This window comes from Hyaena hyaena, unplaced genomic scaffold, assembly GCF_003009895.1.
Source record: "Hyaena hyaena isolate Hyena2069 unplaced genomic scaffold, ASM300989v1 scaffold_582, whole genome shotgun sequence".
Taxonomy (NCBI): domain Eukaryota; kingdom Metazoa; phylum Chordata; class Mammalia; order Carnivora; family Hyaenidae; genus Hyaena; species Hyaena hyaena.
Genome location: NW_024081214.1, coordinates 193737 through 221332, shown reverse-complemented (window position 1 = coordinate 221332; position 27596 = coordinate 193737). Strand labels below are relative to the sequence as shown.

General features: G+C 37.0%; 1 protein-coding gene across 1 annotated transcript in view; it reads left to right on the top strand.

Moving 5' to 3' along the window:
• The first annotated feature begins 5541 nt into the window (after window positions 1-5541).
• The window catches only part of LOC120248338 (cell surface glycoprotein CD200 receptor 1-like), a 34812-nt gene continuing 12757 nt past the window's right edge, over window positions 5542-27596 (top strand). The window contains exon 1 of the mRNA XM_039256645.1: window positions 5542-5843. Coding sequence (XP_039112576.1) covers window positions 5777-5843 — 67 coding nt within the window. The 5' untranslated portion in view covers window positions 5542-5776. The remainder of the gene's footprint in view (window positions 5844-27596) is intronic.

Below are 27596 nucleotides of genomic sequence, written 5' to 3'. Positions count from 1 at the left end.
TTAACTAGCCTCCAAAATATGTAAATAAATGTGCAATGTGAGGTAATTGCAATGTGAAGCAATCAAAATCACATCAAAATGTTACCAAAATCTCAAAGTGCTGCTGTTGCTGAATTTACGAAATAAGTTTATGGAAAGCATCAGCACCAAATTATCTCCAGGGGGCAGCAGAGAGTAATCTTAATGCAAATAAAGGATGATAGTCTGAGCTTTTTTCTCTTTTCTTCCTCTTTTACTTACTTCTTTTCTTCTTTTCCTCCTTCTTTCTCCCCATTTTTCCCCACTCTTCTCCCTCTCCCCCCTTCAAAACAAACAACTGTGAAGTTGTAAGAGTGCCCAACTGGGAAAAAGGATGAGTGAATAGATGAATAAATTTAGGAGAGGTGAGAAGTGCAGGAGATGTATAGGAGACAAGGCAGAGAGTTAAAAAAAAAAAAAAAAAAGGTAGTAAATAAATTAGTCACATATCTAAGGGATAGACTTTGGAGTGAAATTTCCTGGGCTTGAATCCTGTCCCTATCATTCATTAGCTGTGTGACTGGACAATTTACTTAAGCCCTCTGGTTTTAGTTTTTTCAACTCTAAAATGGGGATATGAGGGGATAATAATATGTACTTCACAAGGTTGTAAGAGGATTAAGTCAGGCCATATTTACGAAGTGCTTAGAAGTAGCGCTTTGATACTAGGCCAAAGGTTGGACATATGTTGTTTACTATGGATATAAGTGAGGCCTAGAATTAATATTTAAAAAAATATAAAATGTAGTTACTAATTTCCTTGGTCTGGTTTTATTTGCTGATATTGCATACATTTTATTCTCAAACATTTCTAAATTTTGCTTTTTGCATAATCTGTGAATTTGCATTAAAAAAATAATGCTTTTTTTAAGAGAGAGAGAGCACAAGTGAGTGAGGGACACAGAGAGAGGGAATGTCATGAGGGGCAAAGTGAGAGAAGCAGAGCTCTCCTGAAGGGAGCTTGAGCTCACCCAAAGTGGAGCTCAAATTTACCAACTGTGAGATCATGACCTGAGCTGAAGTCAGATCCTTAAATGACTGAGTCACCCGGGGCCCATAAAAAAATAACGATTAGCTCTCATGTGGTATATGTTATGTCAAACTTTTTAAGAAGAATTATAGAGATAACATAGCATCAACTGTATATTGGAAGTAAAACATTTCAAGGTAAATATCGATGTAATAGTAGAAGGTAAAAAATACAAATAACATTTTGTAAGACTCTTTTAAGTTTCTCAGCAGTGTCTTTAATGACTGAGCATGGAGGAAGATCCAGGATTTCAGATGAGCTTGAATCTTCAGAGCTTGAATCAATGAAGACTGCAGAGAAATGAATGGGAGAATGGGATATAGAGTATGGCCAAGAAGGCAGCCATTTCATGCAATTGTGCACTGAATTATCATGCCTCAATTAAGGTGGTAATTCATTAGCTTCAAATCTCACCACTGTACCATGAGGGCAGGGCAGAAGTAAAATACAGACTGGAATGTTGTGGAATTTGAGTTCCTTGAAATTCTACACACTACTAGGCATTGGTCTTTCACCTCTGTGAAATCATTACATTGGTAGTTCGGCAATAGTAGGACAAGGTAAATTGAAGAATTTGGGACTAAGTGTGTAGTAGTGTGCTTATAAGAGAGAGAGAAAGAGAGAGAGAGAGAGAGAGTGTGTGTGCGTGCGTGTGTGCACATGTGTATATGGAAGGGTAAGTCAAGTCGTGTGTCTAAGCCAGAGAGCTCACAGAAAGTGAAAATGATAAGGCAAGTAGGTATTGGCCCATTTTTGCAAGAATACACATCCAGAAAATTCAGCTAAGAAAGAGAGGTGAGTAGGTACTTGAGTTCTAGGCAGACAAGACTCAAATCCAGGAGATGAAAGGATAGGCAGTGGAGAAAGGGGTCAGAGGTAAATAGCCATTAGAGTCTGTGCAGTATGTATTCAAGATCCATGAAATTTCTACATAATGGACAGGGAAGCAACATCTTCCTAACTGGCTTCAATTATCGCTAAGTATGAATCTGACATTGGAGACACTTCACTGGAAGATATTTACTTCAAAAGCATTTATAGGCAGGTAAATGAATTTTTTAGTAAATCAAAAGTGCAAATTTGGGGACATTATATATTAAAGCTGCTCTAACTTACTGAAACTTACTAAGACTTTTTGTTTTGACTACCACAACATTAACCTGCATAATGTCATTTTCTTTGTCTCTCGTGTGCCTGATTCCTTTTTTTTTTTTAATTTTAGTTCCAGTATAGTTAACATACAGTGTTAAGTTAGTTTCAGTGTACAATATGGTGACTCAACAATTCTATGTATTTCTCAGTGCTCCTCATGGTAAGTATACTTTTTATCCCCATCATCTCTTTTACCCTCCCCATCTCCCACCTCCCGTTTAGTAACCATCAGTTTGTTCTCTATAGTTAAGAGTCTGTTTCTTGGTTTGTCTCTCTCTTTCTCTTTCCCTTTGTTCATTTGTTTTGTTTCTTAAATTCCACATATGAGAGAGATCATATGGTATTTGTCTTTTTCTGACTGACTTATTTCATTTAGGGTTTTACTCTTTAGCTCTATCAATGTTGTTGCAAATGTCAAGATATCATTCTTTTTTTTATGGCTGACTAATATTCTTGTGTGTGTGTGTGTGTGTGTGTGTGTGTGTGGACACGGGCTGCTTCCATATGTTGGCTATTGTAAATAATACTGCAATAGACATGGGGTCCGTAGATGCCTTTGAATTAGTGTCTTTGTATTTCTTGGGTAAATACCCACTAGGGCAATTACTGGATCATAAGGTAGTTCTATTCTTAACTTTTTGAGGAACCTCCATACTGTCCTTCACAGTGCCTGCACCAGTTGGAACTCCCACCAACAGTGCATGGGATTCTCATTTCTTCACATTTTCTCCAACACTTTTGTTTCTTGTGTTGTTGATTTTAGCCATTCTGACAGGTGTGAGGTGCTATTTCATTATATGATTTTTTTTAAAATTGTGGTTTTGATTTGCATTTCCCTGATGATGAGTGATGTTGAGCATCTTTTCATGTGTCTGTTGGCCAGATGTATGTCTTCTTTGGAGAAATATCTGTTCATGTCATCTGCCCATTTTTAAATTGGATTATTTGGGGTTTTTTGGTATCGAGTTCTATAAGTTCTTTATATATTTTGGATACTAACCCTTTATTGCTTATGTCATTCACAAATGTTCTCTCCCATTCAGTGTGTTGCCTTTTAGTGTTGTTGTTTCTTTAGTTGTGCTGAAGCTTTTTGTTTTGATGTAGTTCTCATGTGCATTGATTCTTAAGTGGCAATATTGAAGAGGAGTTAGAAGACTGAGGGGGTAAAAGGTTTGGATTTCTGCTTTGAGCTGTACCTTTCTCTTGATCCTGTCTTGTTCTTCTGCTCTGCTTTTGTATTCCTGTGCCAAGGGGCACAGCTAAGGAGAATCTGGGGACTTAAGATTTTTCAAAGAGGTCCATTTACTAGACAAGCACATTTTTCTCTTATTATATTGACTTTCATGGCATATCTTTGGTGGGTGATTATGCTAGCAAGCTCTTGGTCCCTTCACTGGTTTCTCAAGCACTTGCTCTCCATAAGAGGTAAGGGTGAGAGCTGGTTAGGGAGTGCGGCTTGGAGTGGAAGAGGTGAAGGAATGGGGAAGAAAGTCTCATCGTCCCCTATCTACTTTGAGAATTCTATGTTTTTTGACACCATTCTCTTACTCTTAAACTGTTAATTATAGATGTGGTCTGACTGAGATGAGAATGTGAGAGCTTTTCTATGAAAGTTGTTGCCCTAGAATTCAAACCAAAGGAGTTGAGTGGGGGGAACACAGGGCTAACCAACATGAAACTGTAGTTTTACTCCTCGCCATGTTACCAGGTCACTTTGAGATCTTAGGCAGGCCAGTTAGCCTTTCTGTGCTTTAGTTTGGGCTGTGGCATTGAATGGGCATTAAATAGTTGGTCACAGTTTTTTGATGATGTGAGAAAATGCTCATGTTAACATAATACTAAGTGGAAAGAACAGGTTACAGAATTGAATCAGAAACTTGTCTAGTATCATTGGGCTAGTAATTGCCCACCAGAGGTTCAACCCTAGGTCTGTTATCAAAACCCATGATCTTAACCTCTGAACCTTAGCCTCTGTGGTAGAAACCAGAATGCTTTATTTTAAATGACATTTCATCACTGATTTTCTGACACGTGGTGAAATATTAGACAGCAAGGAAGTTGTTTTCGCCAGAGTCCACCATTGTTAGATAGCACATATGTTCAAGTGCTCCATGCCTTCAGTGCCTGATTTCACTGTCTCAGTCACACTGGTTCACTGGAAGGAAATATTGAGAAATGGAAGGAGGAAATATATACAATTTAATGCTTGGCAAGAGAGAATATGAAACTGCTAACCTAAAAGAAAAAAGTGCATGTTGTTTAATCTTTTTCCTGTTTGCAATATTTTCTTCCTCTTCCTAAGGGTTGTGTCTTGGGGTAGAAAATTCTTAGCACATAGAAGATTTCTTTCCTTCCAAACATAATTTAAATGCATATGAACTGATGACATTATGGCAGGGTTTTTTTTGGCAAGTCTAAGTTCCAGATATGTGACAGCTAAAGGTGAGTGTTTATTTATAATTTGGTACAAATGATCAGTCTGGCTCTTCAAAGGCAAAATTCAATGAGAATGAGTATGCAACTGTGAGTGACAGATTAATGGCCTCCTAAAGTGTCCATGTTCTAACCTCTGAAACTTGTAAGTAGGTAACCTTACAGGGGACAAGGGACTTTGCAGATGTGATAGGTTGAGGATTTTGAGATGGGGAGTTTATCTTGGATTATCTGGGTGGTCAGTCCAATGTACTCACAAGGGTCTTTGTAAGAAGAAGGCAAGAAGGTTACCATCAGAGGAGATGTGACAAAGGAACAGAGGTGGGGATGATGTAATCACAAACCAAAGAATGCTGGTGAGCCCTGGAAGCTGGAAAAGGCGATGTAGTGGTTCTCTCTGTGTATCCAGAAAGAATGCAGCCTTGCTGATCCCTTACTTTTAGCCCTGTAAGATTCATTTTGGACTTCTGGCCTTGCAACTGTACGATAAATTTGTGTTGTCTTAAGCCACGGAGTTTGTGGGAATTAGTTAGAGTACCAGTAGGAAACTAATACAATTCTGATTCTTCTAGAGTTGTAGCCATTATAGACAGTAATTTCACCCAAGAATATTCAAGGGAAGATGTTTTATTCCAAACTTTATTACTGAAGCTGTACACCTCTTCATTTGGAGAAAGCTCCTTAAAGTTATTGTGACTGGGAAATTTAAAGGGGTAGGTCAGAGCAGATGAATATCCTGTGTTGCTTTGCAATCCAGGCTCAGACAAATCTGTTTATCTTGAGCGCATGCAGCGCCTTACTGTAAAGTTGATCTGTGTAGAGCAGAAGTGCTAAGGGGACCAATGAGCTGACAGAGAACTCAATCAATCTGCTTCCTCCGTCTCTGCTTCAGTGCTTCATACAGGAAATCTATTGCTGTGTCAAGTTCCAGAGAAGAGTTTCTTCTCTTCCAAGTTGCTAACCAGCCTCAGACACAGAGTTGAAGGAAAAGGCTAGAAGAAAAGGAGTGTCCTGCTCCCAGTGAGCTAAGAGGATCCAGCACAGAGCAGTTGACCAGAGAGAGCCTCACCATGCTCACAGTTCCCCTCATACCTGTGTGGAAGCTAAGTACCAAGTAAAGGGCAGAAAACAAGCAATCAGAAAATGCCCTGCACTTGGAGGACTTTAGACCTATGGCTTCTACTGATTTCCACTGTCTTCTTAGTGGCTGGTAAGTCTGAATTCTCTTTGGAAGAGTGACAGAGGAATGACTGGCGAGAAACTTGGGTCAGCTTTTGCTGAGTTTCCTTTGCCTTTCTTCTGGAGCAATGCAAGATAATGCAATCCCAGAGATGGAAGAGGAGGTTACTCTTGGATTTATTTCAATTTGTTATCCTTAGTTTGCTCTTTGTCTTACTTATTTTACTTTGTATCCTACTGCTTTGTAAATTTCTTTATAATTTCCCCGCACTGTCCACTTCCTTATTTCCCCATACTCCCTCCCCCTTTACTGACCGAGGCAGAATAAATGAAATGTACTCTAGTAGGAATCCAGGTCATCTGGGTTCTCTTGATCCTCTTCTCTCTCTCTCTCTCTCTCTCTCTCTCTCTCTCAAAAAAAAAAAAAAAATCCTACCCCCATTTGGATCAATGTTGTTAACAGTATAAATTAGGAAAGTTTATCGCTTTTGAGAACAATCTATGGCCAGGTGCTTTTAAAATGTAACACACAGTTTAGTAATGCAACTGGGATGGGTGTCTGTATTTATCTTTAAGATGTGTAGGCTGTAAAAGACACTTTCTGGATGAGAGGACACACTCTTCAACATCTAGGTTCCTGTAGGAGTTTGTAAAACACTTGGGGCAATTGTGGGGGTGTCCGGGTTTCATTACAGAGGGTTGGTAGGAGTTGGTGTGGGAGGGAGATTTCAGGTTTCACTTTTAGTAAATGGGAGCAGCTGCAAGGGAACGGTGTAGTTGGGTTTAAATTTTATAATTTGATAATTGAAAAAAGAAAAGACTTTAAAGTATTGCCTACATTCTAGCAAAAGAAAAGCCTGTTTTCCACATGATAATCTTCTGGTGAACCCACGAAAGATAACCCTATAGCATTCCTGTACTTTTCTTTGCAGAATTTTGTCCTTTGATCTGCAAAGCCAACCAGAGAAGTAGGCAAGGAAGACACTTTTCTATTTTATAAAAATCTGAGGCTTAGAGAAGTGAATTGATTTTGTCCAACACTACTAGTCTATGGCAGAGTCACACCCAGTCACGTCTGCAAACATCACTAGACATTTGCAGAAGCATTATGCTTTTCACTGAAAAGTACTACTATTTATAACACCACTAAAAAAATTTATGCCTCAATTTGGTTATAAGCTTAATAGACTATTCACTTTAAAACACATCTAGTGTTGTAAATCTTTCACTGGTTGGGATCTAATTGTAGAAAGCTCTTAGGGAAACCATGCAGGACTCAACTTGGCAGGGAAGCCAGCTAGGCAAGGAGCTGTTTCTTCATGTCAAATTGCATTATGGCTCTTAGGTAAAGGGGGGAAAACCAAGATGAAAATGTAGTTGCTAATTTTGAATTGTAATGGTTTAAATGTTTGAATGTTGAAATTGTTTCTGAATACAACTAGAAGATTCATTGCATAAATCAAATCTCTGAAAACTGTGCTTGTATAATTATAAAGTTATCCAAATGTTTGGAATCAAGATACAAAAACCCAAATTATATTAGATGCAGACATTTGCATGATAAATTCACTGTGACATAATTTAGAATAATGAGAAGCAAACCACTTGCGGCATGACTTTATGTTTTTATTACTAATACTGCACTGTTATTAATACTGCCAAGCAGTATTTTGGCAAAAATAACTCACTTTATCATGCAAGATAAATTCACAAAGGTGCATAAGAGCAGACTTCAAAGTAAAACATGGCATTTAAAAAATCTATTTATTTTTCTGTTGACTTATTTGCCTATAAATTCAAGCAATGTGGTTGTTTGTAGACAAAGTTTATTAAGAAAGTCCATTGGGGGAAAGTGAAAACAGCCTAAGTTATCTGCTGTACAGCAAGGCTTTCCACCTCTTTCTCTGGTCCTCTTCCCTCACACTCTCCTAACTTTAGCCTACCATATTCTACATTTGTCCTTGTGTTAAAATCATATTTTAACACAAGAAAAAATTTTGATTCTACGTTTTATAAGTCCCTGGTATTAAGAACATGATTACTAAAGGACTCCCTCCACCTTTTCTGGTCTTTGGGCTAACTTTGACCATTTATCATTATCTTCCACTAGGGGGCAGACAGTAACAAGAAAAGGAAATAAAAATCAAAACAGGGTGGTTGGTAGATTCAGTGGCTTGCCAAAAATGGGGGGAAAAATTTAAAAGTAATTGCAAAAAAAGAAAGGGTTTGTCTTCATAAATTTCAGTCCTCGATTCCCTTTCTAGCTTGTTATAGTTTTGAATTTACATAATTGTTTTCCTCTAACCATCCATGCTTAATTAATAAAGCAATAAAAAGTCTTTATTAAAAACACTGCATTATTTATGGAGGGTGTGTGTGCATGTGTGTGAAGAGTGCCTAAAAGTTATTAGCAATACAAATTAGGGAGATAAAGCTAACATGACATAATTGGGGAATTATTGGACTGATAATCCATCAGTCTTGAAATCATCTATAAATCTAGTAAAAATCCAAAGACGGGGAAAATCACAGTGAGTTGGAAATGCTGAAGTCTTAATGGAGGAAACGGGTCTTAAATGTTAGGTTCTGATAGATGGGGGAAAGGCAGATATACACATTGGGAGGAGGAGATGGGTGGCCTGAAGCAAGGTACTTCAGGGAGAGAAAGAGCTCTAGCTTGATGGAACAGAGATTGTGTGCTACACTATAGTGGGAAAAAAGACTGAATTCCAGGGGTACTTGATAGCTCAACAGAGGAACTTTGATACTGTGCAGTAAGCATTGAGGACCATCTGTTGCTTTGTGAACAGGAAGATAATATAATAAAGCAACATTGGGGGACAATGTCGTAATAGCAATATTCCACTCAGTGGTAGTGGCACATGGTAAAGATTATTTATTTATTTATTTATTTATTTATTTATTTAAATGTTTATTCAGTTTTGGGTGGGGAGGGGCAGAGAGATCGGGAGACACAAAAATTGAAGGAAGGTCCATGTTCTGAGTTGTCAGCACAGAGCCCGATGGGCAGGGCTCTGGCTCAAGGACTGTGATATCGTGACCTGAGCTAAAGTTGGAGGTTTAACTGAACGAGCTACCTAGGTGCTCTGGTAAAGATTTATTTTAAAGCAAGAGTCAAGAGCTCCTACCTTTGGGCTTTCCATTTTGTAAAGGCCTATTATGAGAGACACTGAGAGCCAAGAAAGGAAGTTTCTTTGCAGAGGACGATATTAGATTTGGTACAGGGAGGGAGAGGACATCTAGGAGGAAAATTCCTCTAGGCACTTAGAAGTATTTGTGAGATCATTTAGGGAGTGGAGGATCCCAAAAAGAAAGTACACATAAAGATAAAAATAGTAGAATGAGCACTAGAGATTTTTGGCTTTGGGTCCTAGGAGTGATAATCATCTCTTTCCTCTCTATAACAGAGAACAAGATCTGAAAAGAGATGAGGAGACAATCTGGGGTATAAATGGAATGCTTAACATTAAAAATGAGGAGGGGAACCCTTCTTAAATTGAGGAGTCAGATGAGAAGTTAGATATAAGGATGATAATAGATTGAGAATAGAAATGTGTAGACAGGGACAAACGAGAGACTTCTACAGTAGATGAATTGTTTCCCAGGAAGGTCATGAGTATTTCAGCTCATGGTGGTATTTAATAAGATAAGTCAGTTGTCACTTGGCTTTATGTTGCACCCAAAAAAACCAGTCTGTTACAGTGATTAAAATGCAGTAACCACTGGCATACTCCCACTTCTTTCTCCTTGTTATCACTGACACACAGTTGATAACCGCTGTCTGGGATTTGGGAGCAGATCTGTGCTTCTAAAATAGCACCAGACTGTGTGATCCTAACAGCTCCTAAGAATCAAATCCACAACCATTACTTTTTTTTTTTTATTGTAACAAAACTAGAAAACAAAGTTGGTATAAAAGTCACAGTCAGCTCATTATTTCTATGAAGAAACAACACTGTTCATGCATTAACAGTGAGCAAATAACCGCAAAGTTTTCTTAGTCTGAATTTATTTGCCTTGTTCGTCCAGACAACCTAGAAACCATCCTAAGAACAAAATTCTATTTGTATTTAAAAAAGCAATATAGAAAAGCCCCAGAGCAAAGTTGGAAAATTGTAGAAGAAAACCATTTTCTTAAAAAAAGTCTCTGTTCCTTTAAGTTGTTAATGCTGTTGCAGGCTCTCCAGGAATCAGACTCTGGTTTGAGAAACGGTTTTGAATAGGGAAAGTTTATTAGGGAGGACCCTCGCAAGACACGCGTGTAAGGAAGGGTAAGTTTGCAGAGAGCGAAGTCCGTCTGTAATTTCAAACACTGACACTCTCATCTGACCTCCGTGGGGGACTGTGGAGTTGGAATGGATGTAGAGAGGCCCTGCATTGGGTCAGAATGGCTGGGGCTTTATACCTCCATCTCAATTAGTCCTTGGATATGGGCTGCCATGAGAAGGTCTGTCTCCCAGTCATGCTCTGAGTAGTAGGAACAAAAAGTCATTCCGTAAAGAGGATTCTGGTTACACATTTTATGCCCCTCATAGCTGCCGTTTCCAATATTCTTCATTCTGTCCTGAATTTCTGAGTTTCTGGCTGGTATTATTTCCCTTCAGCCTGAATAATTTCTTTTATAATCTCTAGCAGTGTATATCTATCTACTGGTGAGTTCTCTTAGTTTCCTTTTTATCTGAATATGCTTCATATTCAGGGATATAGAATTCTGCGTTGGTTTTTTTTTTTTTAATTTCAGCAATATGTTGTGTCACCATTTCTGATGAAAAGTCAGCAGATACTCAATCGTTTCCCTGAATATAATCTGTCATTTTTTTTCTGGTTGCTTTCAAGATTTTCTCTTTGTTACTTTTTTCCTGCCGCACACATAAAGTGTCTGTGTATGGTATTTTTATATTTATTCTGCTTGTAGAGAACTGAAATTTTTGAATCTATAAATTTATGCTTTTCAGCAAATTTGGGGAAATATTTAAATATTATTTCTTCAAATCTGTTTTCTGCCAACTTTGTTTCTCCTTGTGTTCCAGAATTCCAATTGCACATGTATTTGAAGAATTTTTGCTTCTTCATCACACATGCCTGTGGCTCTTATGGTTTTTTTCTTTTTTTCTCTATTCTTCAGATTGGATAATTTCTATTGACATATTTCAAGTTTGCTAACATTTTAATTTAATTTCATTTTCATTTCTTTTTCCACTCCTCTATTAAGTACATCCAGTAAATATTTTATTTAGCTTTTTAAAAGTTTATTTATTTATTTTGAGAGAAGGACAGAGAGAGTGAGTGGGGTAGGAGCAGAGAGGGAAGGAGAGAGAGAATCCCAAAGAGGCTCCACGCTCCTCAGCATAGAGCCTGATGCGGGGCTCAAACTCATGAACTGTGGGATCATGACCTGAGCTGAAACCAAGAATCAGATGGTCAACTGACTGAGCCACCCAGGCATCCCAATATTTTATTTCAGATATTGAATTTTCAATTTTAGAACTTCTATTTATTTATTTTTCCCCAAGATCTTATTAAATTCAAATTAGTTAACATATAATGAGTATTGGTTTCAGGAGTAGAATTTAGTGATTCATCACTTATATACAACACCTCGTACTCATCACAGCAAGTGCCCTCCTTAATACCCATCAGCCATTTAGCCCATCTCCCCATCCCTTCCCTTCAGCAACCCTGTTTGTTCTCTAGAGTTAAGAGTTTCTTATGATTTGCTTTCCTCTCTGTTTTTATCTTATTTTATTTTTCCTTCCCTTCCCCTATGTTCATCTGTTTTGTTTCTTAAATTCCACACATGAGCAAAATTATATGGTATTTGACTTACTCTGATTAACTTATTTCATTTAGCATAATATATTCTAGCTTCATCCAAATTGCTGCAAATGGCAACATTTCATTCCTTTTGAGGGATGAGTAATATTCCACTATATATATATATGTATATATATATATATATATATATATATATACACACTCCATCTTCTTTATCCATTCATCAGTTGATAGACATTTGGGCTCTTTCAATGATTTTGCTATTGTCAATATGCTGCTAAAAATTTTGTGGTTTGTGTGCCCCTCAAAAATCAGTATTTTTGTATCCTTTGGATAAATACTTAGTAGTGCAATTGATGGGTTGTAGGGAATCCAAACTGGTACAGCCACTCTAGAAAACAGTGTTGAGATTCCTCAGAAAGTTAAAGAACTTCTATTTATTTTTTAACTCGTTTTTACCTCTGTTGAGTTTTTTTTTTTTTTTTTTTTTTTTTTTTTTTTTTTTTTTTTTTTTTTTTTTTTTTTTTTTTTTTTTTTTTTTTTTTTTTTTTTTGTTGAGTTTTTTTTTTTTTTTTTTTTTTTTTTTTTACTTTTCACTCACTGTGAGCACATTTTCTTTTACATCATTGAACATAGCTTAATATTTGCTTTAAGGTCTTTGTCTGATAATTCCAATATTTAGGTCACCATGAGGTTGGCCCTCCTTTAATGTTTTCTCTCCTAAGAATGTGCCTCATGTTCCTAGTTCTCTGTATGTTGAATAATTTTATTTGGATTGTGAACACTACATCATAGAGACTTGGGACTCTGTTATGTTGTTCTGTTGATATTTTTTCAGAAAGTATTTACCTTGGTTGGACTCAAACTGTGAACTCTGTCTCTTGCACAGTGTCTTACATCTCAGTGCTTTTACTCTAGCTGGTCAGCTTCAAGTATGCCTCCTCATGTGTGGCTTAAGTTGAGCCAAAAATATGGGTGCAGTTTACACAGAATTTGGAACTCTCAATATCCAGAGACCAAGGTTGCTCTGAAATCTCTCCTCTTGTTCTTTAGAAAAGAGTGGGGTTTTTTATTAGAATTTTAGCTGTCCAGTGTAGTGACAACTTCAATCTCCTCTGAGATGAAAAATGGTCAAATTGGGAAAAAATGGGAATCTATATTCCCCAGTCCTGAGCCATTTCCTTTTTCCAAGGACTTGATTTTGCTTAAGAACTTCTTGCTTCTCTACTCTCCAGTGGCTTCAGGTATTGTTTTTATATGTTGTCCAGAATTTATAGTTATCTATGGAAGCTTACTTTGCTGTAAAGGAAGTGGAAATTTCATCAAGTCTGTATCTTTTTACTATCATTGTGCTTTTGCAAACTGATATTGATTTGGTTGGTTGTATTGTCTTGGTCATTGAAATTGAATGTATTATATAATTTTTTAAACGTTTATTTATTTTTGAGAGAGACTGAGACAGAGTGTGAGTGGGGGAGGGGCAGAGAGAGAGGGAGATACAGAATCTGAAGTAGGCTCCAGGCTCTGAGCTGTCAGCACAGAGTTCAATGTGGGGTTTGAACCCACAAACCGTGAGATCATGACCTCATCCAGAGTCAGATGCTTAACTGACTGAGCCACCCAGGCGCCCCGAATATATTATATTATTAAATGCTCTTTTGCTTCCACATTTGATCCATGAATTGAATATTTTGGAGCTTTTCATTTTCTCAATAAAATCTCAACCTCCTTTCCCCAAATTTCTAAATTCTTACATATCTCTGTGTTGGGTTTAAAGGTTCATCATGAGGTATAATTTTAGCCACTAGCTGTGTCATCTTTAAGAAACTGCTTACCCTCTTTAGACAATAATTTCCTCATTTGTGAAATGAAGGAGATGTATGACAGTTTTTGAGAAATGTTTTCAGACAGGAAGGACTTTAGAAACTTTCAAATTAAATTCTTATGTTTTATACAGGGGCAATTCAAGCCCAGCATTGCTCAAGGAATTACTAAAGAGATCCCCAGCTTTTTTGTAAATGAACTACACTTGAAACTCATCTGTTGTACCAAAAGTATAGGGTAAAAGAGATGTGGCAAGTATATGTGGGAAAATCTATGATTTTTAGGTGTGATGCACTTGAAATGACAGAAGGCATTTGCATCGGGAGAAATAGCAGCTAAAGGGTTGAGATTCTTGTTTAGGAAAAATAAGTCGAAGCTAAAATGTGGGTCAGTTACTCTGTCAGTTAACAAGTAAGAGTGTGCCTGTCATGTGTCAGACACTGTGCTTCATGCGAGGGATACCTGAACAAGATAGACATAAATCGTGCTCTCACAAAGCTTAGAATCTCATCGGAAATGTAGGCATGAAATAAATTCTTGCCCAAGATTAAATAACGTGTAAGTTTGTAAGAATATATAGGGGATGACATAGAAATGTGGAGTTGGTGAATCTAGTCTGGTCTGTGCAGGTCAGGGAGGACTCCCCTTTGGAAGTGATGTTTAAGAAGAAGATGAACAGAAAAGAGCTAGGTAGGAAGAGTTGAGGGATTAACATTCTAGGCAAGTCAAATAGTTTGTATGAAGGGCAGAGGGAGCTGAGCTATGACTGCAGAGCTAAAACAGGAGAAATCAACTCTCTAGAGGCCCCGTGGGGGTTCTAGAAATGGAGAAGCACGATAAGACAAGGTGCAGAGAGAAAGATGGGCTGACGAGACTTTTGGGAATGCCTGCATTAATGTACCTAAGGAGAAAGACAGGTTTGCAGAGAAGACAAAGTGAGACACACAGACAGGCAAAGGACAAGAGTAGTGGTACAGGCTAAGAAAAGGTTTTTACAAGGAAAGGAAAGTGGTTAATAGCATCAAAATCTTCTAAACAACCCAGGAGCACCAGCACTCAAGGAAGGCCATAAGTTTGACTATAAAGGAGCTGATGACCTTCAAAACTGTGCTCTGAATGGAAAGGTATGGGAACCACAAGACTTGGTATTGAGGAGAGAGTGGGCGTGGAGGAAATTGAGCCTGTCGTCATAGACCACTCAATTCTAGACGCTTGGCAGTAACTAAAGGAGAAAGGATCATATCTAGAAAGAGGAAACAGCATCAATTTTTTTTCCCCTCAATCAACATGGGGGAGACCTGTGTGTGTTCAAAGGGTATCATTTGAGAACATTCAGTGATTCAGTAAAGGTACTTCTCCAACTGGGTGTGTGCACATGTGGCTGTTAGCTGCTTAGTGATTTATTTTCTTTTTCCTTGCCATTTTGTTAGGTTGCCATGAAATACTACCCTTTCCCAAAGGTCTAAGTATTGTATGGGAATATCTGGTTATATAGCCCATTTTATGGTATTGATAATTTTTTGGAAAAAATGCCCCGGTCAAAATGAAATCTAGCTTCCTCAAAATGTCTCTGTGTCTAACTTCTCTTGCCCTTTCTGCTTCTCTCTTAGACACTGGTTGTCAGTCTTTCAAAAGCACTCCCCCCCCAACTCTGCTTTGGCCTCATTTCCTTCAGGTACCTCTAGGATCCTGCTTTACTATCACTCTTGTAAGTTCTAGCTCTTCTTCTTCCTATCTACAAATATGCTCTCTTCTGTTAGATACTTTCCCAGTTCTCAGGTCCACGTATCATCCAGCTCTCTCTCTCAGGTTTGACATGAAAAGAGAAAGCCACTTGTCATTCTCCCATACTTTTGAGGCTGAAATCCTTGAAAGAAGAAGTCTGCTGTTGTTGACGGTTTCTTCAGCTTGGCTTTCAATCTTTCTCTCATCCTTCTGTACTAACACTAGTCTCTTACAGCTCCTAAAGATCTCTGGCCACATGCTTGCTAGGAAATCATATTCCTAGTTCTTACTTTAAGACTTTCCCTGCATGAGTTGATATTGATGATTCCTTTCTTGAAATCTCCTCCCTGGTGTAAGGCATTGCATTAATTTTCTTCTCTTTATTGTTTTTGCTACCTTCTTCCAAATAGATTCCTCATTATAAATGTTTTCCACTCTGGTTTGGGCCTCTTCTCAAATTTCCACATCAGAGACTGCAACTTGGCAGCCCATGGATGAGATCTGGCTTGACGGCACTTTCAGTTGACTCATGTAATATTTTTAAAAATCAGAATTAGTTGCCAATACTTTACAATTGGGAGACTTTACCCAAAACCCCTGACTAGTGTCTAGTGTTGTTGCGAGGATTAAGTTAAATTGTGTATATAAAGCACTTAAACCTGGGTCTGAATTTTACATTCAAAAGATGGTATCTTAATTATCACTTTACAGTTTTCAAATATCTTTCATAGATACTATTTTTGAAATGTATTTAATTAGGCCTTACAGATCAAAATCTTTTCTGTTGTTTTCATTTTTCTTTTTGAATTAAGAACTATGTTGGAATTAATATCCTACTACATATATCTCTGTATATTGATATGCATGGATATTCACTATCTATTCAGCACGCTGTCCCTTGTAATCACTAATACACATTTGTACAACATCTGACCTGGGTTAGGGAACAAATCTGTCTCTATTAACTGGTTTTAGTCTATGTGATGGTAACTGCCTGAAAAAAAAATTACCCAACAATATGGGTTTTATTAGCATGCTGTCTTAACCCACTGATACAGGCTTTGTGATGATATCATTTTGGAAACTAGGGTCAAATTCATTATTTACCACAATTATTTTTTCTTTCTAAATTTTATTTCTTCATTGAATTCATTATTGAATTCTTATGTTTTGGAGCTTGTTACTTAAACTTTTCTCTTTCTTTCTCTTTATAAATCATCTGGGTGTCTTATTTTTCTGTCTCTGTTGTATCTGAAGAATATAATTATAGTTACCAGCTAAGACAATTTTCAACGTGTGACTTAACATTATTTGTTGGTCTGTTCATATCTTTTGCCCATTTTTCATTTGGGATGTCCATCTCTTTTTTTTTTTATTGGTTTATGTGTTTTCTGTATGTTTTTTGGAGGATATTAGCTTTTTTTTCAATGTTCACAATATTCAATTGGTTTTTGTGTGTCAACATTAGTTTACACATTATTTTTTCTTTTTTGCCATATAGAAATTTTAAATTCCTTCTATAGTCATCTTTCTCAATATTTTCTTGAATAGTTTCTATTTTGTACCAGGGTTAGAAAGGTTTCTTTACTTACAGTGACAACTGTCCCAGTCTGCCTGGGACTTTCCTGGTTTTAGCACTGAATGTCCTATGTCCCAGGAAATCCCTCATTCCCTGGCAAACTGAGATGTTACTCACTCCATGTCCCATTTAAGATAAAAAGATTATCTGTGTTTTCTTCTAGTACATCTATCTATGTATCTATGTATCTATGTATCTATCTAACTATCTATCTATCACCTATTATTTAAATCTTTGGTTCGTTGTATTTAATTTTGTGTGAGAAGTGAGATGGGAATCTGTTTTTTTTTTCTAAATGAAAAGCTAGTTTTCCTAATACCATTCATCAATGATATAAATTATTATCCTTCCCTTTAGGTATTTGAATGACTATTGTTATCAGATACTAAATTTCTGTATGTATAGATGAATCACTGAGGTTCAGGGAGTAATCTGTGCAAGATTGCAGAGGTAATAAATGGAAGAGCCAAAATATTAGATATTCTTACTCTAATTTTGGTGTTTTTCTGAAGTTGTCTCTGTTAGAACTTTGGGTTTCCACCCATGATTTTGTTTATTGAACACCTAATTCAGTGTTGTCTGCTACCAAATTAATACCTTTGAAAATGTAAATCGGTGTCATAAATTAAACCATAAGAACACAGCATCCTTAATGCTATGATACCAGGATCAATTGCTCACACTGCTATGTTCTAAAAAATTTAAGTACTAATTGTACTTTTTGAACTTGTTATTTTTTCTTTTATATTAACATATATATTTCAGAGTGCATTACACATGTGCATTTCAAAGAACAGTTATACAGTGAGTGTTTATGTAAGTTAAGAAATAGACTATTGCCAGTTTGTCCCCAATTATACCCCCAAACCTTTGCTGCAAGGGTAGCCATACTTTATGGGATGGACATTCCCTGCCTTTCTTAATATTTTACCATATATGTATCTGGCCTTAAACAATGACATTTTTTTTGTATTGTCATAGATGAAATCATATTGTGTATATTACTTTATAGATGCTTTCATTTGCTGAATATTATGTTTGAGATTATTCATGTTTAAGTTTGTACTTATAGTACATTGATATAAATAATCTTTATCCTAAAATTTCAAATGCTTGCAAAACAGGTCTTATCCTTGGAAAAGCTCTGGTGAAGAAATAACAAATATGATTTAAAATAAGAACTCTCCTATTTTGTATTTCAGTTTCTACCTTTCAGAAGCAAGGATTCATGATATTTGAAATTATAAGCTTTAATTCATACAAAGGAGAAAGTTTTCATTTTAAAAACATATTACATTTCATACTGCTAAAATGGCACTTTTATTTTTCTTTTCTGTTGTCCTTCCATAGGAAGATACATTTGTCCCAAGAAAGAAAAGTTCAGAAATCATGATATGAGATAGCATAATAGCAAAAGATGAGATTCTCTTTTTTTAGCCCTGGTCTTTTTTCAGATTCTAGTTGTCTATAGGCCCTCTGGGCATGTTTTCTGCACATAACCGTACTTTTATTTAGGGTATTCTTCCCTCTCTTTCTCTGTCTCTCTTTCTCTCTATTGGCTTCTTGTCTATTGAATCATGTATTAATTACCTATTGTTCCATTATAAATTACCCCCAAACAAATATTTATTTTCTCACAGCAACCCAAGAATGAGAGAGCGAGAGAGCATGAGAGCGCACACCAGGACAGAAACCAGTCTTTTTATTTTTATTTATTTTTATTTTTAAATGTTTTATTTATTTCTGAGAGAGAGAGAGAGAGAGACAGCGTGAGCAGGGGAAGGTCAGAGAGAGAGGGAGATACAGAATCTGAAACAGGCTCCAGGCTCTGAGCTAGCCGGCAGTACAGAGCCCAACAAGGGGCTCGAACCCATGAACCCTAAGATCAAGACCTGAGCGGAAGTCAAACGCTTAACCAACTGAGCCACCCAGGCGCCCCAAACCAGTCTTTTTATAACTATCTCTCGACAGTGACATCTATCACTTTGCTACATTCTGTTTAAGTGAATGAGTGAGTCTAATCCACAGTCAAGAGGAGAGAGTTCTACAGACATGAATACCAGGAAGAGGGAACATCCGGAACCATCTTAGGGGCTGCCCACCACCTCAATTCTAGGATAAGTTGCTCATGATACATTTTTCACACTTCATTTATCGCTATTGCAATTTCACATAATTATTTGACTGTTTGGTTGAGGTTTATTGTCCCTAGTAGACTGAAACTCCATGATAAATAGGCATTTATTAAGCGCCTAGCTATTGTAATTGAATAAATAATTAAGGAATATTATTGTAGCTTCCAATTTCCCTCTACCAGTCCAAAGGCTCTAATATACTTGATAGGGGGTCACTCAGGTGCCATTTGAGTGAAAACTACTAGTGATCATCTTAGAAGGCAGGAAAGAAACATTTCCTATATTTCCAAAATGTATCATAAAATTAACACATTAGTTTTCAGATACTATTAGTAGAGAAAAGGTTCACATGATTCTTTTATGCCAAAGCATTCCTGTTTGCTATTTATAAATAATAGAATTTTGGGGAAATTTTGTGATGCTTTCAATTACTCCTATAGAATGACACTGCGTTTTAATTATATATCAGAAATAAAATTATAATTTAGGATCCCTGCTCCAAAAGTTACGAAGTTCATGGATTTTTTGGTTGAATATCATGGACTTTCACTAGTTCCTAGATCACAATGTGAAAACCATTTCATTAGAGGCAGAAGTGCAGTTAGCTTATTTGGGTGACAATTCATTCTCAGGACCTCTGATAAAGGTCCTGAGACCTTTATTTAATTCCACAATTTCTTACTTGAATCCATTTGTAACTGTTGGGAAATAATACTTTTAGGTCTAACCTACATCCACAATATGCATTTTTATAAACACAACACAAACATTTACTAAAATCTTGTTTGGTATTTTAAGCTTTCCAGAGCCAGAAGATTGAAAATAAAGGTTTCTTTATTGTACTGACTTTACCGTATGTTAATTAGAAAAAGTTACGTGCTTAGTGTAGCTAAATAAAGGTTGTTCTGGCAATGTAATTTGAATTTCTGGGTCTTCGTGTGATTAAAGTCTCAGTCTCAAAGTTGCAGTTATTTTATTTTATCTTATTTTATTTTTCAGGCTCAGTAATAAAAATATTTATTTATTTATTTATTTATTTATTTATCATTTTCCCTTGAAAAATCCTATAATATTTCATTTCTTTTCTGTTTTTAAAATTTTTTAATTTTATTTAAATCCAAGTTAGCTAACATATAGCAATTTCAGGAGTAGAATTTAGTGATTCATCTCCTACATATAACACCGAGTGCTCATCCCAACAAGTGCCCTCCTTAATGTCCATCACCCATGTAGGCCATTCCCCCCACCCAACACCCCTCCAGCAACCCTCAGTTTGTTCTCTGTATTTAAGAGACTCTTGCAGTTTACCTCCCACTCTGTTTTTATCTTGTTTTTTTCAAAGTTGCATTTATTTTATAGAAACCTTTAATCTTTATTATTTTTTAAAAAAATTTTAATGTTTATTCATTTTTGAGAGAGAGAGAAGCAGACAGAGTGGGAGCAGGGGAGGGGGAGAGAGAGAGAGAGAGAGAGAGAGAGAGAGAAAGAATCCAAAGCAGGCTCCAGGCTCTGAGCTGTCAGCACAGACTCTGATGCGGGGCTCCAACCCACAGACTGGAAGATCATGACCTGAGCTAAAGTCAGATGCTCAACTGACTGAGCCACTCAGGCGCCCCAAGAAACCTTGAATCTTTAGATGTGGTGTACTCCTTCTTTATAACTCAGGGTTTAATATCCTGAGGGTTTAATACCTGTTTGTAATGTGCTTTGAATCCCTTCCATGAGTTATTCTTTATTTATTAATTAAGAATGATAAGTCTGTTCTGTGGAGGGGAAAACTAGAGAATACACATTTATTTAATTACCTAAAATGATTCAGAAAAGAAGCAGAGTAAGAAGTAAAACTCATGTCCTTCCTGTTTTGCAGCCAATGCTTAACCCACGATGGTCCAGCGCTGTATTTCTTATAATAACTTGCAGAGTTTTGAAGTCTGAAAGCTTGAAACATCAAATGAAGAATTAAATGGCTATTATTTGGTTTTCCTTGGATAAGATATCAGAATATTCCCACAGATTTCATTGTATTGAAATATATTTCAACATATTCTGTGTTATATATTTTTAAAGTCATAAATTCATTAAATATTAATATCAATAAAAATGACAAAGACCATAATAAGACTTAAGACCATAAGAATGACTTCTATTACTTAGTACTAGCTTTGAGGCCCCAAGTCCTGTAGAGAAATGTCAAAAGAAATGTAAAAATAAAACTATACCACACGATTCCTTTCTGCAGAGACATGGGTATCTTGTTAGAGCGAAGCCAAATATTTTAGGCTCCAGTTTTGCCCCCATTATTTTAGCTTAAAACTCATTTTATTGACCTTCTTACTGCTTTGTCTGGGTTCTCCCTGAAAAACCTGCAAATGAATGAAAGGGCAAGAAATCTTTAACTTTCTTGTTTCCCATTTCCATACCTTAGAAATAATACATGAATCTTAGCAACTGTAATAACTATTTGATTATAACACAGTCCACATTCGATTTAGGTTACTAACAGTTATTCAGCCAGGAGTTTTTATTGGGAGTAGTGAAATATCAACAATGTCTATCATTCACTTTTTTAGTCAGGAGAACACAGCCAACCACAGGATTTTTGAAGAGATAAAAACTGTTTAACCTCACACCAAAAAACCTGTGCTCTTTCTGAGAGCCTTTTTCCCCCTTCACTAGAGGAAGCCTTTGGAGTATGGCTTTGCACAGTCATGCCCATACAATGTCTGTTGTGTGGGTGGCGTGTGCTTGCTCAGACATATGACAATGACGATTTGGGAAAGGAAACTTCTGGTGCTCAAAGTGAGTAAGAGGTTTCATTTGTACTAAAATCACAAAACAATCTTATTTCTACTGATGCTTTTGACTTAGATGGAAAAGTGTTTTTTTTTAAACATTGTTTTCTGTGTCAGGGGTTTTTCCATCTGCATTTTGTTTTGTGTTTGTGTGGATGCATGTTCTGATGTTACGTGTATTAAGATCTCATGTTTCTGATATTGTATTTAATTAAAGTCACGGGCAATTTGTGTACAACTAACTGCGTCTATTTAAACGGTACAGTTTGTGAGCCATCCCAAACAAGATACAGAACATTTTCATTGTTCCCCAAATATTCTTCCGTGTGTGTTTGGGGTTCAATCTTGCCTTTGTCCCCATCTGCAGGCAACCACTGATGTGTTGTTTGGCACCACAGATGAGTTAGCATTTTATATTAATAGCATCCGTTTGTGCGGTGTATAGTGTAGTCTCTTTGTGTCTGCTTGTTTCATTCAACAGAATGGGTTTGAGAATCATCAATGTTGTGTGTTCCTTTTGTTGCAGAGTACTATTTCATGGTATGGACAATTTATCCATTTCTGTGTTGATTGGTATTTAGGTGGTAGCCAACTGTTGGCTATTGTGAATGAAGGTGCTATGGACATCCAGGCACAAGTCTTCGTGTGGACATATGTTTTCATTTCTTTTGAGTAAATATCTAGAATTGAAATGGTAGGATGTATGGTGTGGGCACATGTTTGACTTTTAAAAAACTGCCAGAAATTTTCCAGTATAGTTTCTGCTATTGCCAAAAATGCAATTTCTGGTAATAGTTAAAGATTCTTTTTGCAATTATTTTTGTCAGTAAGTTAAATTCTACTAGGGGCATACAAATTGCTGTGTTTTGAAAGTCAGTTGGAATAGCTGGTCATGCAACCAATTCTACATGCAGTTAGGTACATTTGTTTCACTTTGCTTTATAATCTTAGTGCTTACAAGTGGCTTGGTTATGCTTTCTTCAAAAAACTTTTTTAATGTTGATTTATTTTTGAGAGAGAAAGAGAAGACAGTGTGAATGGGGGAGGGGCAGACAGAGAGGGAGACACAGAATCGGAAGCAGCCTCCAGGATCTGAGCTGTCAGCACAGAGCCTGACCCGGGGCTCAAACCCATTAACTGGGAGATCATGACCTGAGCCGAAGTTGAATGCATAACCGACTGGGCTATCCAAGCTCCCCAGATACTTGGTTATGCTTTCTAATTACATAAAATGGCTACCTGATTCCAAAGTCAAATCTATTAAATCAGGTATATTCAGAAACATATTTCTATTCCTGTTCTCATTTTATCCATTTAGTTTTTAAATTATAAGCAAGGAAAGAAAGAACACACACGTATCCCTCCCATGGTGGCTTAAGTTAATGGTCGTGTACTATACATAATTTTAATGTATCCTGCGTTTTCCACTTAACAATATTTCTTGGAGACCGCTACATAATAGTTTATAGAGCTTCCTTTCATTCTTTTTTTTAAACTTAAAAACAAGTTTATTTATTTTTGAGAGAGAGAGGGTGTGTGAGTGGGGGAGGGACAGAGAAACAGAGAGAGAGAGAATCCTAAGCAGGCTCCACATTGATCAGCATGGAGCTCAATGCTCCATGAGCATCGGCGCGGAGCCCCATGAACCGTGAGATCATGACCTGAGCTGAGATCATGACCTGAGCCGAAATCAAGAGTCAGAAGCCTAACCAACTGAGCCATCCAGGTGCCCCTAACTACCCCTCATTCTTTTTTAAAGTTTCATTATATTTCACTTTCTGGATGTACCATAGGTTAGGACACCAGTCCCCAATTAGTAACCATTGAGCTATTTCTAAAAATCTTGCTATTACAATGTTGTAATGAAGATATATTTTTTTCAAACTGGTGCCTGTATATTTTTAGGATAGATCCTGACAATTGGTATTGCAGTGTTTTGCAGTGTTAAAAGAAAAATGTGCATATAAATTTGCTATATGTTTCTGATTTTCCTCTGTGGAAGTTGTAACATTTTACATTCCATGAGCCTATTGACATGCCTATCTTGCTACAGCTCCAAAGTATGGTCAAATTTTTAGACTTTGGCAGGATAATAGGTGAGAAATGGTATTTCTGCATAGTTTTAATTTGCATTTCTTTTACTATGAATAATGTTTAGTCTCTTTCTATATGACTAAGAGACTTTTGTACTTCTTTTTCTGAAAACTAAGCGTCCATTTCTTAGTACAGTTTGCTATAAAGTTGTGTTGACCTTTATCTTTTTAACACAGCTTGAGCTAGCTACGTGCCAGGGAGCTGTGCAAAGCCCTCTTCTAAGCATGTGGAGTGAAAAATATAGGTGAAACTCTCTGCCTTCATGGACCTTAAAGTCTACTGAGGGAGTGATGACCCACGAATTGCGGCAATTGTCTATCGCCCTTTTTCTTAGTTTAATGATTCCCATTCAGATCTAGAATTCATAATGCTTGTGTCCATATGCCATTATAATCCTAATTCTATGGACCTGTCATTTGATGTGCTCTTTCAGATCTTTGTCTCTCAGTTTCCCCAAAACACGATTTCGGCTTGCATCTTCAGCTCTTTTAATTAGGATTGATTTGGGTAGTGTATTTATCCTAGCACGTTTCTTAGGATCCAACCCTTGCTTTCTAGTCACTCTAGTAGGACCCACCTGTAAAAGAACAGTTGGGCAATTAGAGCAGCTGACAAGCTGGGTGGCCTTGGCTGAACTGCTTCATTATTGTGAGGATAAAATGAAGATAAAAATACCTGTCAGTGTGGAGGGGCTGCAATCAATAACATCTGCTGGTTACCCCAATTTGTTCCGAGTGTAAGTGCTCAAAAATGGTTATTTTAAAACACTGTTTTATTTGGGAAAATGGTAGCTAACAGGAGCAGTGGATTCAAAATTTCTCCAGGAAAACACTGTGCATTAAATTTTACCCTAAAATGCTTCTCTTTGCCGACCAGATACACTCACTATCGGTGCACTAGAAGTGTCTCATTTCCTTGTGAACACTTTCTAGGCTTTTTGTGCCTTCTGCAGTGAGAACCTGCCAATATCTAACCTCAACTCTAATTATACATCCAGTTTTTTTTTCTCACATAATGGTAATTCTGAACTATCTGTAATTCCTTGAAAATTCCACGTGGCTTAATATCTTCTTTTAAATGACTGTCTTTCTGTGTGCAAAAAGATTTCCTTCTATCTTCCTGCAGAAATTCTTCATCTACTGAGATGCAGCTCAAATTTGTTCTATTTAGGGAGTCTTTCCTAATCTCCTGCCCTTGCTCTCTTAAAAATTTCTTCTTTTCAACTTCTGGACATTACAGATACTTCTATCATCACTCTGAAAACATTATGTACATAGTGGCTTCCTCATCTGGACTCTAAGCTTTTGGAGAGAAGAGGGCATTGTTTACTATGCTGTCTCTAGGCCTGGTGAATACTTTGCCAGGAGTTGCTGCTCAAAAAAATGTTTATTAGCAATTCCCACTTAGAGCTTGCCTTGCAGAATTTGAACTTAACAGACAGCTGTCTTCATGATGTAATTTCAACAATGCTTAGAAAAATCCTTTTCTGTTCCATACCAGAACCCAATGAACACGTCACTACTAAACTTTCTTGACCTGGTGTCTAAACAGTCTGTAATACACAGTACCGCGCCCCCCTCCTTTTCACAATTGGAGGTAGACTAAATGCACATAAGCCAGGATGAAGAAATACTTTGACTTGAGGGGCGCCTGGGTAGCTCAGTCGGTTAAGTGACCTACTTCAGCTCAGGTTATAATCTTGCAGTTTGTGAGTTGGAGTACCGTGTCGGGCTCTGTGCTGACAGCTAGCTCAGAGCCTGGAGGTTGCTTTGGATTCCGTGTCTCCCTCTCTTTTTGCCACTCCTCCTCTCTCTAAAAGTAAAATAAACATTAAACAAAAAGTTAAAAAAAAAGAAATAATTTGACTTGAATATAAAGACAGGAAGGTGGTAACAGACACTTTGGATCTAATGTAGGGGTGTGCCAAACAGGTAGGAAGTTCAGGTCAAAAGTTTATCCTGGGGCAAATTCTTCTGAGACTTGCTTGCCCATCATAATTTATGTTTTTATTGGAAACTACAATCCAAAAATGGTCTGAAGAATGTGAAAAAAGTGTGATTTTTAAGTAGGAGTCAGAAATAGTAATGTATTCTCTGATCACCCATCTGTCTTTTTAGAATGCATAAATGCAGGGGTGCTTGGGTGGTTCAGTCGGGTAAGCGTCCGACTTTGGCTCAGGTCATGATCTCGCGGTTTATGAGTTTGAGCCCTGCATCTGGCTCTGTGCTGACAGCCAATTCAGAGCGTGGAACCTGTTTTAGATTCTGTCTCTCTCTCTGACCCTCCCCTGCTCGCACTTCTCTCTCTCTCTCAGAAATAAATAAAACATTTTAAAAAAAAGTAAAAAAAAAAAAATGCATAAATGCAGAAACGAGAAGTCTGGTTCCACCAAGCAACAGATTAAGGCAGCAAGTGAGCAAGGACAATTACAGTGCAAGTAATGGTCATCTTTTAATGACAATTCTACTAGAAATGAGCTTGATGCTGGCATAAGTTTTATGTTTTAGGATGTTGAATTGTCTTAGATGTATTTATAGACCACATTGTTTAAAATTGTCTAAATAAAATATTTATTTTATTATTTAAGAGTACTCTTAAATTTTTCACCCTAAAATTATTTCTGTGCTTGTTTGGTACAGAATATGCTTTATTAGCCAAGAATGTGATCACTAAGTGGACCAATGGCATATTAAAATTTTTTTCATTTAATTTTTAAAATATAAATTATTATATTTCAAACATGGATTTAAAAAATAGGTCTTGGCAGATATTAGTCATTTATTTTCTGTGTTCCTCACCCAGACCGACTGTCTCCCAAAATTGCCATTACAGTTAGCTTTTTATTTATACTTTAAACTTTTATTTTTGTTATATATCTTACTTCATTGAAAAATAGTTCCAGTCATTCCAAAATGCATTCCTGGACTTATAAATATGCTTTCTAATTTCATTCAATTATTCACTATCTAGAAAAATTCAGTTTCAGATCAACTACAGAATAAAATAAGTAAAATAATTATATAGACTATAAATCTAAGGGTTGGGGACAATGCATAGGTGGTGCCCCCTACCCAAGAATGATAGGTTGAATGGCGTCCTTCTCTCCGCAAAGAAATATCCAGTTGGCACCTGTGAGTGTGGCCATATGTGGAAACGGGGTTTTCAAAGATGTTATTAAATTAAAGCTCTTGAGATGAGCTCATCCTGGCTGACAGTTGGGCCCTAAAGCCGTGACAAGAGTCCTCAGAAGAGAAGGGAAAAGACACAGGGAGAAGGCAGTGTGAAGGAGGGGGAGATTGAAATGATACATCTGCAAGCCAAGGAACACTAAGTATTGCTAGCAGCCACCAAAATCTGGGAGAAGAAAGAAAGGATTGTTCCTTAGAGCTGTTGGAAGAAACACAGCTCTGCTGACACCTTGAATCAGATTTCTGGCTTCCAGAAATATAAGGGGGCATATTTCTATTGTTTTATGTGACCACATTGGTCATTATATGTTAAGGCAGCCCGAAGGGGCTAATATAATGACTAATTACGTTGCTTTTCTACTATAAATATGTTCTGAAAAACACAATTCACATTTCTCTCTCTGTCTACACACACTACACACATTGTGAAAGAGTTAAATTGGATTTCTGACATTAACAATGTAAAATTATAATCTTTTTTAAATGCATATTTATTTTTGAGAGACAGCGAGACAGAGCATGAGGCAGGGGAGGAGCAGAGAGAGGGAGAAACAGAATCCAAGGCTCTGAGCTGTCAGCACAGAGGCCGATGTGAGGCTCAAACTCATCAACTGTGAGATCATGGCCTGAGCCGAAGTTGGACGCTTAACC